General features: G+C 35.3%; 1 protein-coding gene across 8 annotated transcripts in view; it reads left to right on the top strand.

Annotated features, from left to right (window-relative positions):
- The window catches only part of DMD (dystrophin), a 2,122,179-nt gene that overhangs the window by 1,020,430 nt on the left and 1,085,151 nt on the right, over positions 1–16,598 (top strand). For all 8 annotated transcript variants that reach the window (XM_074323910.2, XM_074323908.2, XM_074323912.2 and 5 more), the window contains one exon: positions 14,506–14,653. In XM_074323910.2, coding sequence (XP_074180011.2) covers positions 14,506–14,653 — 148 coding nt within the window. The remainder of the gene's footprint in view (positions 1–14,505; positions 14,654–16,598) is intronic.

Raw genomic sequence — 16,598 nt, 5'->3', positions numbered from 1 at the left:
CAGTGTAAAACACGTGCCTCAGAGTAATTCCATCTGAGGGTGCCAGATGAACTGGGGTATTTATACGTAGACTTTCATCAGTCATTGGTGGAGAGTTGTTCCCACAGGTGTTGATTCCTGAACAGTTTGGCTTGCTATATAGGTGGGCAAAGCAGGTCTCTGCAGCCAGAGGGAGTCCTCAGGCAGAGAAATCTAAGTGCTGGCATTTGGAGCCAGTGTACTTGGAAATAGAAAGGCAAGGGGGCATGCACTGGGCAAGAACAGCATATGCTAGGTATGCTCTTGATGTAGACCTTCCTGAAAACACTTAATGCACACATTAAACTGTGAATTTCACATTGGCAGGGAGAGTATGTTTTTCATCTCCATACCCGTAAATATCACACACTGACAGCCCTGATACTAAGCACTCAGTACGTTTATTCAAGGAATGAATTAATGGTTAAATAAAATGTGCAAATACTATACTTCATATACACTTAAGAAGTATTTCTAGTGGCCTTTGGCCATTGGTATTTTATTTCTTAAAGGTTCTATTTCTATACACATTTCATGTTTTTCTGTATTTGATTTTTTTTTTATCTTTTGCTTTTGCTCATTCCTCTTTCTGCACAAGCTGTATTTACTTGCCTGAGAGCACATGTACTGATGTTAATCAAACTTCAGATGAAACACCTAAAATGATAGAAAAGAATCTGCTCTAATTAAATAATAAAGTAACCCCTACAGGTTTAGACATGTGCCTTCAAGTGTAGGAAAGGAACATTTTAATGAATGTAGTAGTTTTGTGCCAAGAATTTCTCTCATGTACTTGTGTTTTAATAAGATGGAATGTGAAGTAGCAAAAAGGGCCTGATTTCTATGATGATATTTATTCGTAAAGTAGTAAATCAAACATGATGAAAGTTTCCTTGAATGATACTTGCTAGAGTTGGATCTGGTTTGAGTTCAGTGAATTTAAGTGAAGGTGTCTTAATGTACATGGTATCATGCTGGAAGTTGCTTGCTCCCAAGGTACATCTATACTGGGAAGTGGGGGTGAAGGAACCCTCCAAATGTTCATGGGATCAGTGGACTCAACTAAAATGTGCATCACATCCTAATAAGGGACCCCTGGCATATTTAATTCATTTTATCATATATCTGTCAGATATATATATGGTTGGTGCAAAAGTAATTGCGTTGAAAAGGTTAAAAATAATTGCAAAAACTGCAGTTACTTTTGCACCACCCTAATATATACCAGGGTGCCAAAAAAAGGTAACATGTTGAGAGATGTTATCTGTGTATTACTTTTCAAAGTTGAATTGAATTATGGTAGCAATGTGTAGTATGGCATTTGCTCAAAAGATGGTGTTCATCAAATGAATGCTAGTATCATTCATAGTATTACAATTTTAATATAGTTTTTTCCTTTCTTAAAATGTGTATACATTTTTTGGCTATATATATAGAGATATATCTCTATATATAGAGAGATATATCTATATATATAGCCTCTGTGTGTGCATATATATAATTCGGGATATATATATCCCAAAATCTGCCTTGATATTAATTACTAGTCATTTAATTTTATAAGAATTTTGTAAGAAATTCCTTTGGACACTTTCTCTCTTGAATTGTGGGTGCAACTCTGAGTAAAATAGGTCATGTCTGCTGAATATGGTTCTTATTTTCCTTATCACATACAACCTCTGATAGCCTAAATATGTTCTCCTTCCTATTTCTAATTGAGATGCGACTCTGGTATCATTTCAGCACAAATTCTCCGTTAATTCCACTTGGTGCTTCTAAATTTGTTCTTTTTCTATAATACTATTTCTGCACATTCCAAGATCATCTTATAATAGTAAAATGGGAATAGTTTTTCTTTCTTTGGAAAATTAATTTAGAATGAGTTGACAATTATAAAATTCACTATCTTTTTTTAAAATCTGCCACCTTTGAGATTGGTTCCAGAAACTTAAAATAAAATGTAGTACAGTGGTACCTCGGTTTTCGAATATAATCCACGAGTTCTGAAATGTTCGAAAACAGCCAACAGCTAGGCCTCAGGATCTTGCACTCAGCAGAAGCCGTGTGACATGTTCGACTTCTGAGTTGTATTGAAAACCAAAGCATTTACTTCCAGGTTTACAGCATTCATAAACCAAAATGTTCGTCAACGGAGACGTTCGAAAACCGAGGCACCACTGTGAACACTAGGAAAAATAATAGCTTGTGTATGTTCATGAATATGGTCCATGATAATTGGTGTGTGTGTGGGGGGCTCTTGTTAATTATAACTCCCTTAATTGGAAAAGCAGTCTTTTGGAAGGTAATGGCCCCAGGGAAACTGTATAACAGAGAAAATAGAATTGCCTACGTGGTATAAAGCTAAGTGAAAAGTTAATTGTTTCAGTTTTATTTTTATATTTGGTATTATTGTGCTCTCATACCAAATATATTCTGAGGTACACTGTGATCTTAATTTTTAATTTTAATCATAGTCAAAAGAAATTAGTCCCCATATGAAAAAAAAAATGACACTTTTATAAGCTGATCTCAAGTAGTGAATTTGAATCGCTGCAACAGCGTATGGAGGAAATGAACATTTTGGCAGCCTAAGAAGCAAAATGTCATACTTTTCTGTTTTTTAATCTTATTCTGCATATTTGAAATTTGTGTTTTAATAATACTTTTGAGAAGATAGCAACACCTAAATGTCTTACTTGCCCTGAAGGTCAAAATCTATTTACCCTCCATTTTTAAATAACATATTTCCCCTCTCATGTTCCTTTAACAGAAAAAAATTGAAATTCACTTTCTTGTAGCCAGGTAAGTGTATTGTCTTTCCCTCATTCAGAAAGAAACAAGTAAAACTACATGAATCCGTTTGCTGTAATAGTTTTGGTTTTCTCAGTTAAAATAGCAGGAAAATCGTTGTATGCATAGTGAAATGTGAATCTTAAAGGACAAGAATGCTATATCTATCTGCAGATACCATTCTACTTTTGTGTGTAGATATGGATAGATATGGATATTATGATATAGTTATTGCCAGCATTGTCTGAGTACTTACTATGTGCTTCACAAACTTGACCATAGTATTCTAATCCTTGTAACCACACTGTGAAGTCCATATTATCATGCCTACTTCACAAATGAGGATTCGGAAATCAGAAAAGTAAATTACTCGCTGAAGTTTACAAAGCACTATTTAGCAAGAAAGGAGAATTTCAAACCCATGTTTGTCTGCAAGTTTTGTATGCTGCACAGCCTGCAGTTTTGTGCTTTAAATCGAAAAATAGGTCTTCATTTTGAAAGATGATAGTTTGGGATTTCTACTCTACATGACATTTTCCTATTAAAAGATGTATGATTCAAAATGGATACCAATTGTATGTATTAAAATTAAGTTCATTAATTTTGAATCTGCACAAATTAATTTCAGCAGTATTGATAAGTAGCCATTATAGAAGGTAAAAATGATGTGTCAACATAGTTTCTATCCTTAGAGAGCATTTGCTGTACTTTGGATATAAAGACACCAATATAAATTAGAAGGGAATAAATTATTTAAAGCAGGACAAAAGGAGTGTTAAGGAAGTTCAAAGAGAGGATGGAGGGGTGGCTGGTTAGCTCACTTGATTAGAGCTTGGTGCTGGTAGCACCAAGGTTGCTGGTTTGATCCCCACATGGGCCACTGTGAGCTGTGCTCTTGTGAGGGAGAGGGCGAGGGAGGGAAAGAGGGAGGGAGAGAGGGAGGGAGAGAGAGAATGGATTACTTCTAGTTGAGAGCATCAGAAAGGTTCTCAAGGAGGAAGTTATATCTGGACAGAGAATCTATTAGGTTGGTGCAAAAGTAATTGTGGTTTGAAAAAGGTTAAAAATCATTGCAAAAACCACAATTACTTTTGCACCAACCTAATAGAAGAAATAATATTAACAAACAAGCAAAACAATAAGATGAGGATGTTTATGGAAAACCAAGATAAATTCAATTTCATTTGAGAATGTGGTATATACCGTGTTTCCCCGAAAATAAGACCTAACCCGACCCTCAGCTCTAATGCGTCTTGTGATGCAAAAATTAATATAACACCCAGTATTATATTATATATTATATTATATTACATTACATTACATTATATCATATTATTATATTAAAAACCCAGTCTTATAGTAAAATAAGACCAGGTCTTATATTAATTTTTGCTCCAAAATGCGCCTTAGAGCTGATTGTCCAGCTAGGTCTTATTTTCAGGGAAATACGGTATTCATCATGATGTATAATGAGAAGTGGCTATAAAGAAAAGATATTAGTTTGAGAAAATGAGGCTGAAAAAGGAGGCTAGGCCATTTATGAATCCTTTCATTTTTTTTAATATAAGATTTGTGATGCTCAGATATATACAAGTGGAACACAACAAGAACACCGTGCTTTATGCCAAGAGGACAGTATGCTACAGAAGTAGGATTCCTTATCTTCTGTGCGATAACGTGGTGTTTCCTGATTCTAATGATGCTAAAACAACAACAACAACAACAACAAAACATATATACACCGTGAACTAGTGTTATTCAACTATAGTATTGCCTTGTATTCCTGCTTAGAAATGTACAAATTACTTAGCCCTTCGAAGTCTTAGTTTCCTCTTCTGCAAAATGAATATAATAATAGTACCTACCCTAAGGTGTTTTTTAAAAATGTGAAATACTGTATTGAGTCTGAGGTATATAGTAGAGTGCTTAGTATATATCTATGGCTTCTTGCTTTTTTTTTCTCCTTTTGCTGCTATTTCTCTGTTAAAACTCCTATATCAATTACACATGTTTGTGTTTGAATGAAGAGAAAGACAACCTTATTTCAAATATCCCCTCTAGCCAACAAATTAAAGATACGATTTGGAAGCTATGATGTTAAACACTGTATCCTTTTCATTTGGACTTTATACTAGAAGATATGTAAATTTAAGACTAAATGAAAAGCTCACATTTTGTAATGGAGATCCATGAATATATCAAGTCCTTAAAAGGAACGCTACCTTAAACTTTTTAAGAATTTAAATTATTTAATTTAGACTACTGATTAGTTTGTGTAGTTAATTTCTCCGAAAGATCCTACTATTCAAGATAACATTATAACTCACTAATAGCAAACTATTTTTTCTACTTTGGGTATTTTTACAGGGTGCTAATTGTGCCAAATCAAGACATTGAAATTGCATAATTTTTAGGTTAATATTAGCATAACCCTGCATTGTTGTTGTTGTTTGTTTGTTTGTTTTTTGTAAAAGCAGTGCTGGAATAGCATACCCTGAAAATGTTTCCAACATGTCAACTGTCAAATATTGGACCCTTTATATAGTCAGTGGCCTGCTGGGACTTTGGACTGTGGGAAAGGTGTTTATAAGAGAGAAGTGCAAAGAACATATTAGTAATAGCAGAGACACGTTTGCTTTTCTTTTTATAATTAGCTACTGAAATAATCAGATGTCAAGAGTAGGTGAAGACATGGATCCCTGCCTAACTATGTGAATACTTATATATTTATCTCAAGGATGTTTCTGGTGTCTCTCCCTAAGTCAAAATAATGAGTCCCCAAACTCCTAATATGCACTTAGGTCAAGTTCCTGATTTGTTTATATGTGTGTATGTATGCATACGTACACATACATATATATATATATATATATATATATATATATATATATATATATATGAGTGTATGCATATATGCACATACATTTGTGTGTATAAATTTTGTGTATATGTAATTGAATGTGTGTGTATGTATTTGTGCATATTTATAGTTCAAAAAGTCCTCGTTTATTTAAGATGACTCAAGCTTATTGATGAGGCTTTTCTAGTTTAACCTGCTCCTCCACAGGTCTGCCTACCTGTAGGAAAAAGACACTACTACAATACCCACTTTAAATCCCTCCCATCAATGAGAGGCCAGGCAAGTTAAAAAAAAAATTAGAAATCTAAAGAAGTTTAAGATTTTCTTTGGATTGTTATGGAAGTTTTGAGATATTCAGTATTTTCAAGTGTACATATACACTGTGGACTATGAGAATGTTTGTGTTGGAACCACAAGAAAGAAAGAATGACACTATAGACATAGGTTAGAGGGTGGTCAGACGATGGTGATAGGGAGAGATGAGTTGTAACATGTCAAGGAAAAGGTGTTCGGGGATGTCAAGAAAGGCCACGGTAGTGAGGCTAGAAAGGAAGAGGCCAAATTGAAAGAGTCATTTCTGATTTAGAATTGATGGGCTATAGAGACAAACATGGTGAAAAAGAAAGAGAGCAGTAAAGGGTGACCTCAGAGAGATTTCTAGCTTGGAAGTCATTAGCTAAAATTACAAATAGACTTAGAGGAGTAAATAAGGAACCTTTAAAACGTCGTGTTTGAGACTCATATAGAATGTTCTGGTGAAGATAGTCCAGAAAACAGCCAAACATAGAGCTCAGGTAAAGACCAGAACCTGGGGCTTTGTGGTAATCAGTTTATAGATGAAGCATAAGTACAGCCCGTGAGCCAAATCTGGCCCCACGCCGGTTTTTTTAAATAAAGTTTTATGGGGACCCAGCCAAGCCCATTTCTTATTTTTGGCTTATGGCTGACTTTGAGCTACAATGGCAGAGTTGAGCAGTTGTAACAAAGATTGCGTGGCCAACAGAGACTAAAATATTTATTCTCAAGAACTTTATGCAGTTTGCCAACCCCTGCTGTAGATGTTAGTTGAACCTTTAAGAGTGAATGAGATTGTATAGGAAAATGTCCAGGCAAGAAATCTAGGAGTTTCACCTACAGTATGTAGGTGAACTATTTTATTTATTTATTTATTTATTTATTTATTTATTTATTTATTTATTTATTTATTCATTCATTCATTCATTCATTCATTTATTTATGGAAAATATCCCTCTCCCCCCTGTGATTGGAAAGAAGTTACATTAAGTGCCAATGTTGGTGACGCAGGTCAAATAAAGTCTATCTTTTCTGTGTGTTCATAAATGAAAAAATTACTGTGAGAAACAACGGAAACAAAATGTCCAGAAATTCAGCAGTGAAGAGAGGCAATTAGTGCATGAATGTAAGTTCCTAAACTCAAGTATTATAACTACCGTGAGGAGCTTAAAATCAGAGTACCACTCCAACTGCTTTCAAGCCTGAGAACCAGACTCACAGCCTAGAGAAGACTGTAGATAAAGTAAACAGGGCATTACAAATAAAATGTCAATCCAGAGCTATAAAAACAAGTAGCAAGGATGTATTGAAAACAGGTAAACTGAATGAGAAAGATTGCACTGTATACCACTGTATTTGTTTATTTCTTTGCCTTACTCTGTAAATATTTCAAATTTAAAATTTTGTATTTACAATGAAAGCATACCTAGCAGAATTGGGGGCGGGGGGTGTCTGAAGTGAGACAGATACTTACTTTTCATTGTACACACCTTTATTTTCCCACTGTACACGCATTACTTTGTTTTGTATGCAAACCTTACCTTAAAAATTAAAATAGAATCTCCTGCTTAGAAATATATATATATATATATATATATATATACACACACACACACACACACACACACACACACACACACACACACACATACACACACACACACACACACACATCTTTTTTCACACTAATCCAGGAGGATTACACATCTAAATGGGGAAAAAGCAAATTAATAAAACTTTTACAACAAAGTATAGGAGAGTATGTTAATGAATGTTGGGTGAAGGAAGCTTTCTTAAATATATGTATAAAGCACTAATCATAAGTCAAAATAATAAACTGGACTATGTTGTATGTTAATAACTCCTGTACCTTAAAAGACAGTATTGTGAGGGTAAAAATGAAAGCCATCGCATAGCAAAAGATAATTTGGAATACACAGACTGATGAAATGTGTGCATTCATAATTATGAAGAATTCCTATAAATCTTTAAGAAAACAAAAGAAAATCCAGTAGAAAACTGGGAAAAGTTCTTGAAAAGTGAGAAGGGGCACAAAGAAGGCTTGTGGGCTCCTGGCAGTGTTTTATATCTTGATCTGGATGGTGTTTATAGAATGATCACTTTGTACTAAATAACAAATATATTTTATGTTTCACAACAACACTGTCTAAGACTTTTGTCATCTTCACAAAATAAGAAATCCACAGAGTCTGCCAGCCCCATTAGCAGTCGGAATTGCAAATTAGAAGTAAAGTAAGATATCATTATAGACTGACTAGAATAGTTAAAATGTAAAAGTATGACTGTACTAAGTGGTGATGAGAATATGGAGCAAATTGAATTCTCAGCTACTACTACTTGGACTGTAAATTGTAAATGTGGGTATAAACTTTCATACACTACTACTGCTACCATGTTTCCCCGAAAATAAGACCAGGTCTTTTATTAATTTGTGCTCCAAAAGATGCATTAGGACTTATGTTCGGGGGATGTCATCCTGAAAAATCATGCTAGGGCTTATTTTCCGGCTTGGTCTTATTTTCAGGTAAACACGGTAGATGTGAAAAATATTTGGCACTATTTAGTAATATCAAAGGTGTGCATAACCTATGGCCCATGAGTTTCACTCCTAGGTATATATACTCTACAGAAATGCTTGTGTACGCCTTCCGGGAGACAGGTTATAGCAGTGTTATAATAGCTTCAAACTAAAACCACTGAAATATTTATTAACAGTGAAAAAAATTACACAGTTGAGTATTATGCATCGATGACTAAGCAACCACATGGATTAATTTTAAAAGTACAATATGGAGCAAATGAACCCTCACACAAAAGAATACATATTACATGGTTCCATTTATAAAAAGTTCAAAACATACAACAATCAGTCTCTAGTGGTAGGAGTACATATTTAAGTTACAAAACTCTAAGGCAGGGATGTCAAAACTGCAGCCCGTGGGCCAACTGCGGCCCGCAATCCATTGTTAATTGGCCCACAGCAAATTCCAAAAATATATTTAGTTTACTGAAATAAACCAGGTGAGGCAATACGTACTTCACCTCGAGTGAGTGGCCTGGCTGTTTGTGTATTTTACCGCATATGGCCCTTGGTGAAAACCGTTGAAAAATGTTTGGACACCCTTGCTCTAAGGGAATGATTACCAAGAAAATTTGGAGGGAGGTTCTATTGTGGGGGCAGGAGGGACTGGTAAGTGGGAGGGGATGCCGGAGGAGTTTCGGGCTGCTGGATTTTTTTTTTTTTAATTTCCTGCCTTTAGTTATAGCAACAAGGGGTTGTACACATTCTTCTTTATGTTAGTGTGTTTCACCATAAAAGGTGTTTAAAAATAAACATTACATATATAAATATATGTATATGTAAACATATATAAACATAATTATATAGAGAGGGTGCCAAAAAAATGTATACGCATTTTAAAACAGGAAAACTGTATTAAAATTGTAATACTCGATATATACCCATAACAAAAGATGAACACAAGTCACATTTGACTTCTGCAATTACAAGAGGTGCTCAAAGTGGTTACCACCAGCGTGCAGACACTTCTGATTATGGCGAACTACTGCCATGGGCAACCATGGATTCTATGCTGGAATAATGATTCAGCTTCTGTAAGCAGGCTCGTGACATTATCTATTAATTACTTTAAATCCTGAAGTTAAAGATAAAATCATTTCTTATATGTCTGATCTCCACCAGAGACACACACTGACATGGCTTAGATTCTATATTGGTGATCCAACTTGCATTGAAAACCTAAGCCAAGTAGAGGTAGAATAATAATAACAAAAACTAATGCTCGTGTCTATTGAACACTGCCAGACACTGTTTCAGGAAAGTCAGATATAGCCATTCATGTAATTCTCACAAATACCCTAAGGAGGTTATTTATAGTAATCACTTTTCAGAGAGGTCACTTGTTACCCAAGGCCACACAGTAAATGGAGGAGCCAGGATTCCTATCAGTCTGCCGCCCACTGTGCTCAACCTGCCCGAGGAGGCAAAGCCATGGGTTCAGGTATAAGCCAGTGTCCAGGGAGCAGTTGCAGTGAGACAGGCAGACAGCTGGAGTGGAGCCTAATTATACATGTGTGGATCTGGGCGCAGTATGTATATTAGGCATGAGATGAAAGACTTCAGCCTAGAAATCTGCAGCAGTGTCTTAGGAGTAAGAAATAAAAGGGCTAGAAGTCAGGAGAGTTAGAGCCATGGGACCGCTACTCAGAGTGAATCAGATTCCGTAGAAAATACTCCTAACTGCAAGTCTCCTTAGATTTCATGAAATCATTCCTGGGGAAGCGAAGACGAGAGGTGGTGGGAAGGGAGCCAGGTACTATGGTTTGGGGCAAATAACTAATTTTATTTACCAGCACCTGCAGTTTGGACCAGGAGACTTTAGCCAAGATCCCTTCCACTCCCACATCAAAGATGAAATATGTAGGAGGAAATAACCAGCAGCCCGATGCTGAGTTTGCAGACCTAAGTAGAAAACCACAGTGGATATGTCAGAAGGCTACTAGGGTGTTATTTATTTAAATCTATTTTATGGAATTGAGCACCACCTTAATGGCCTGAAATTGTTAAAGTGTGTCCCAAAGTACCTAAATTACTCCCTAAATGTAATTTATGCTCGAGAATAATCTGACTAACTTGATTTAGAACAGCAGGAAATAAGTTATGCAGCACATAAATGAAGCAGCAGTGTAATTTTAAATACTGCTTGCATAGTGAATGAGAATTTTAATATTTGCAAAATTTTCAAATCACTTGATTTATTATCCATATGTTTATGCTGACATTTTGGTCCTTTATTTAGTTGGGTCTACATTTCCTCTTATGCCAGGGAAAAAAAGCAACAACTTCCCCCCACCCCCCACAGGATTAATATAGAGGGTAAAACTTACATTTCTTTCCTTGAATGCCGTTTGTAATATCTCTATGTGTTTCTAATTGTTGCTGCCTTTTTCCTCAATCATGGACAGTCCAATTAATGGCTTAAGAGGAATTCAGGGACCTTAGTGACTGATTAGAGATTAAATTTATAAATGTAACATTGTAAAACTAGCAAAATTTATATCTATTAATTCAGGATTTTCGTTGATGGGAAAGAGTTTAAGTTTATAAGCAGTCATGATAAAAAAAAATGAAATTTTACACAGTAAATTCAAGAATAGATTTAGACTTTGCTGTTAGCAACGCATATTAAAACACTGAAAAGTATACTTTAAAATTTTATGTGATGCTCGAAATGGAGTTTAAAATATTATTACTCACATTAAATGCCATCCCCTATGAAAGTGCAAGTGCATGCTTGTATTCTTTAACATTTTGTTTGAACAGAGTTACTCGTTTGGAAATTACTTTAATCATAAAATCGAATCAACTTTACAGTTTTCAAACTTTTAGCTACCGCAAGCTATGTTGGATATTCTGTATTTAGATATTTGCAAAGTGACGCTATGAATAGTTCAGACCAAGACTTTCAGTATGCAAAGGGTTGGATTGCAAGAGTAGGGGAAAGGGAGCACGAGGGAAGGTGGGCATTTCAGGAATATGGGACTGATATGCAAAGTCACAAAGTTCTGAGGCAGTAGCAGGGCGTGGGGGAACAGCAGGTTGTCTTCTGTGGCTGCCAGGTTTATCCTGTCTCATTTTTGTGGGCCTGGAACAAGGACGTAAATAGCCAACCCTAGGCCCTCAACTTGTTACCCTTCTCTTCCTCCCTCCAGCTCTGTCTTGCAGACCTGGGGGTACCATCATCAGTTGTATTGGTTCTTTTGGATTTCTTCTCTTGGGGAATTGAAAGGGAAGATAATCTGTGACGAGGAAGAGAGGTTGGGGTTGGAGGAAGCTTTGCGGAATTTGGTGGAAGATGGTAATTGCTAGTGTGGTGAATGGTGGCGGGACATGTCTGAACAACAGCCTACAATGAAGAGTGGGTATTTATAGCACGATTGTTGGTGAAACAGCCACCTCCTGGTAGCTGAAAGAGTTGGCAATAGGATAATTCTGGTGATTGGGTAGAGGGAAAAGCAAAATAAGAAGGGACCTGCTGCAAAAGTGGAATGGTAAATTATGACCAAATGACAACCTCTGTGTGCTCTGGTTAGCTTCTGCCTGTTTTGCAAACTATGGTAGCGGGAAGAGAGTTGAAGGTAGTAATTGTTAACATGAGGCTGCCTTTTAAAATTATTTTTAAATTACAGTATTTTTCTAAATATCAAAGTATGAAATGCACACTGTAGAAAAACTTGACAACATAGAAAAAGTATATAATGAAAATTAAAATCAACTGTGGTCTCACCAAGAGGGAACAATTCCAACTATGCCTCATTGTTTTTTAGATTCTCATTTAACAACTCTAACTACAGTGATGCAAGTGCCTGTAAGACGTACACAACGTCCGATTCTTTTTTAAAGGGAATACCTTCTTAAGCTGCATTTGTCAGTCATTGTATATTAGGTACCACTGCAAATGTACAAAGGCAAAATTATTGTTGAACATGTAAAATATCTCTAAGATCGTTGTGTGGCTAAGGGATATATCATATTTGATTAACTCTAGAGTGCCACTAAGTATTAAAGGCAGAATTCTTAGTTAGACTCCCTCTGTTGGTTACCATTGGCTGCCTATTTTATGCTACCAAAATACTACCTGTTTTAAAAATTTTTACGGGAAGAAATATAATTAACCATTAAATGCAATGTCTGATAGAATGCAATGTGCATGTAGGTGAATAATTAAATATTTGGAAGATAATAAAGAAAGAAAATAAGAAAAAATCCCTACAGCTATCACTTTGAATTATTTAACTGGTAAGGTGAGAATTCATCTTGAAAAAAGGAAATCCCAAAAAAGATTATGTAAGGCAGTGAAAAGCACCATTGAAACCAGAGAGATCCGAGTTGGAATCCCCTCACTGCCCTTTAATACCTATTTACCTTTTGGCAAGTCACTTGCCCTCTCATTTTTCTCCAGGGGAAAATAGGAATAATAATTGTTATGGTGCAGGGGGTGTTGTTGGAGTCAATGAAATCAGATATGTAAAAGCACAGAGCCCAGTGCCTGGCTCATAGTAACTGTTTAATATATGTGAATTCTATTCCCTTCCCAGTAAAACAGGGGTTGCAGTGTTAAGTTCACAGATTATTTAAAGTACCTAAATGGAGGTAGACATCTGGGAACATATTCAAAACTATAATCCATTGCACCTCAAGAGTTGAACTCAGAGAACTTTGACAGACTACTGTACTCTGAGGCAGGGCTCTTCAGGATGGCTTTTGGTTGAGTGCTAGCAAATATTTGTTTGAACAGGCTCTGGGAAATCCAGTAGATCAGAAGCCCCATAAGACTTTAATGCTAACTTTATAGAGTGTTTTTCACCTTGACTGTACATTAGAATCACCTGTGTGCTTTTAAAAATACCAGTGTCCGTATCCCATCTCCAAGTATACTGATTTAATTGGTCTAGAGTAGGGACAGAAATCAGTGTTTTATTTATTTATTTATTTTTTTACTGTTAATGTTCCATGTGATTCTTACATGCAACTGCCAAAGGTAAACGTGAAGCCCTGACTCATATAAGTTCCTTCATAATTCCAATTTAAAATGTATATAAAACTGGAGGTGGCCAGTTAGCTCAGTTGGTTAGAGCATGGTGCTAATAACACCAGGGTTGCTGGTTTGATCCCTGCGTGGGCCACTGTGACTGTACCCTCCTTAAAAGAAAAAAATGTATATAAAACTGAAAACAACAAAGGAACAAGACACAAATGATGAAATGAAAACTCATTGACACAGACAATTGTTTAGTGGTTACCAGAGGGTAAGGGGGGCAGGAGGATGATAGGGGAGGTTAAAAAGGATCAAATATATGGTGATGGAAGGAGAACTGACTCTGGGTGGTGAGCACACAATGTGATACATAGATGATCTACTACAGAATTGTACACCTGAAACCTATGTAACTTTACTAACCATTGTCACCCCAATAAATTTTAATTAAAAAAATGAAATAAAATGTTAGTGGATACAATAAAACGAGAAGGATAAAGGAAGACAACATTCATCCCCTGATTTAGACTGCTCTATCAGTTCGTTGGTCGATTGCTTATACCTAAGCCTAAGTTACATCTGTCATCCTGGGTGCTTGAGGATCTTAACGAATAGACACTTTTGGATCAAGAGTAATATTGAAATTGATACACTTTATGAGATAATTTAATTTTGATGCAAAAAGCATTTTGAAATTGAGTAGCTTCAAAATACTTAATTTATTGGGTGTTAATATATATATATTTTTAATTTCAGGAATTAAAAAAATAAATATGCTCACAGAGAAGAAAATGTTGATACTCTATAATAGTTGTCTTTATGTTTGTTTCAATCAAGAAACCTGCAAATGTGCAAAACTATCAAAATAATATTGTTGTTAATGTAATCAAACATATGCCACGTCTGTGTGATTTGTTTTATATAATCCATTTATTTTTCTTGATCTATGTTTTTCACCTCTAGACGATTTGACAGATCTGTTGAAAAATGGCGGAGGTTTCATTACGATATGAAGATACTTAATCAATGGCTAACAGAAGCTGAGCAGTTTCTCAAAAAGACGCAAATTCCTGAGAACTGGGAACATGCCAAATACAAATGGTATCTTAAGGTAAGATCTTGAGATCTCCTTTTTTCAAACTGCGTTTATCTTCACTGCAATATCACAACTGCTTATCTTCTGCAAGTTCAGGTGGTGAATGATGATGGAAATTTATCATTCCTGACTTTTGTTGTCATTACTGCACATAGTAGAACATCATCATAATGATCATGTTGGGAGACTGCTGGGGATTTTTTGTGACAGGATGAGTTAGTCGAGATATAGCTGGTTTATCTGATGAACTGCAAAGTGTCATTGAATCTGTGATACAGGGAAGCATCTTAAGCAGTGGCTTTCGGGCAGTGTGTGCTTTTGCTTTATGTTGGACTCTGTCCAGGAGAACTTGTGGTATACTTAGCAATAATGTAGTTGCTAGAAATATCCATCATGATAAAATTACAATTCTGTTTCCCTAAAGACAATTTGTGGTGATGTAGCAATATTTCTATATATACTATTGACAAAATGCCTTCTGAGATAGCACAGAGGCCAAAACAATGCAGAGTTAATTGGTGGTACTTATTGACTTTTTTATGGTGTATGTTAATGGAAATGCAACATATGGATTACAACCAGTGTATAGTTTAATTGCAACTTGCTGTGTCTTTTGAGTATGCAGATAAAGATAAATTGGATTGTGGAGGTTATAATTTAGCTTAGAAAATATACAGTTTAGATATAAGAAATGTTACGTTTATTACACCAAATCTTAAGTATTTTTGCAATGTTTTTAGCTTGAATTGTTCATGTAGCAATTTTTCAATCAAGGAGATTTGAATTGTGGCCAATTTTTAATGCCAGAAAGTACTGATTAAGATAGATGAAAGCAAAGAAAGAGGTAATTTGTTAAATAGTTCTGAGATTTCAAAATGCTGTATTCAAAAAAGCAATACAATATTCAGCTTTACAGTTCTTCATTCTCAAATATTTTTGCAGAGAAAATATGCATTTTGATATTAAGAAAGTAAGCATTTCAATACCTATGTATGTGTAAGCTATATACATGTAGAAAATGAATAATTTAAAAATGTTGTGTAATTATGTGTATGTCAGTCAAACTTGTATGCACATCAGCATTAACACTGGAGACAGAGGAAATTCATGGATTTCCAATCTGCCATCATACAGAAAATACATTTTGTGATAGCACTACAGTGCATTCTGAGCTAATGCCGCATCACTAGGTCTCTGACTTAAAGGCAGAAATATGTGTCATGTAAGTTTTTCTTGGGGAGCTGTATAAATCTTTTGCCATTACCGAAGATAACGGACACAAGGTAGTTAAATGTTTTAAATATTTTAATGTTTTATTATACAAATAATATATACTCGTTATGAAAAGTAGAGCAAAGTAGAAGTGTATATATACCTCCATTCTACTCCACAGAGGGTAGTTGTTTTGGTATGGATTTTGGTACATATTCCAGGTTGGTGTCCATAGGGAGCCCACTCTGAGATGGAGATTAACATACATAATGTTTATTAGGAAGTGCTTTTGGGAATCGAGCAACTGGTTTATGATGTGCCTTGGTATAGTTTTCTGCATGTTTCTTGTTCTTGAGGTCTGTTAAGCTTCTTGGACTGTGGGTTTATACTTTTCATTTAATTTAGAAATTTTAAGGCATTATTTAAAAAAATACATTTTTCTGTCCCCTTTTCCGGGACTCTGATTACACATATATTAGGATGTTTAAAGCTGTCCCACTCACTGATGTTCTGTTCTTTTTATTTTCAGTCTTTAGTCTCTGTAATTCATTTCATATGATTTCTGTTGTAAAATTGACTAATTTAACTTTTTTGCAATATCTAATTTTTAGTTCATCACGTCAAGTGTATATTTTTAACCTCAGACATTGTTTTGTGTGATTCAGCACATAGTTGGAGAGTGATTTCAGTCTTTTTACACCTTTCATGTCTCTATGCAATGTGTCAATCTTTACCTTCTGGAAATGTG

The sequence above is a fragment of the Rhinolophus sinicus genome, chromosome 18 (assembly GCF_057876585.1).
Source record: "Rhinolophus sinicus isolate RSI-liver-muscle chromosome 18, RSI-T2T, whole genome shotgun sequence".
NCBI lineage: Eukaryota > Metazoa > Chordata > Mammalia > Chiroptera > Rhinolophidae > Rhinolophus > Rhinolophus sinicus.
Note: the sequence above shows the minus strand (reverse complement) of the source record. Positions and strands in the feature narration are given on the sequence as shown.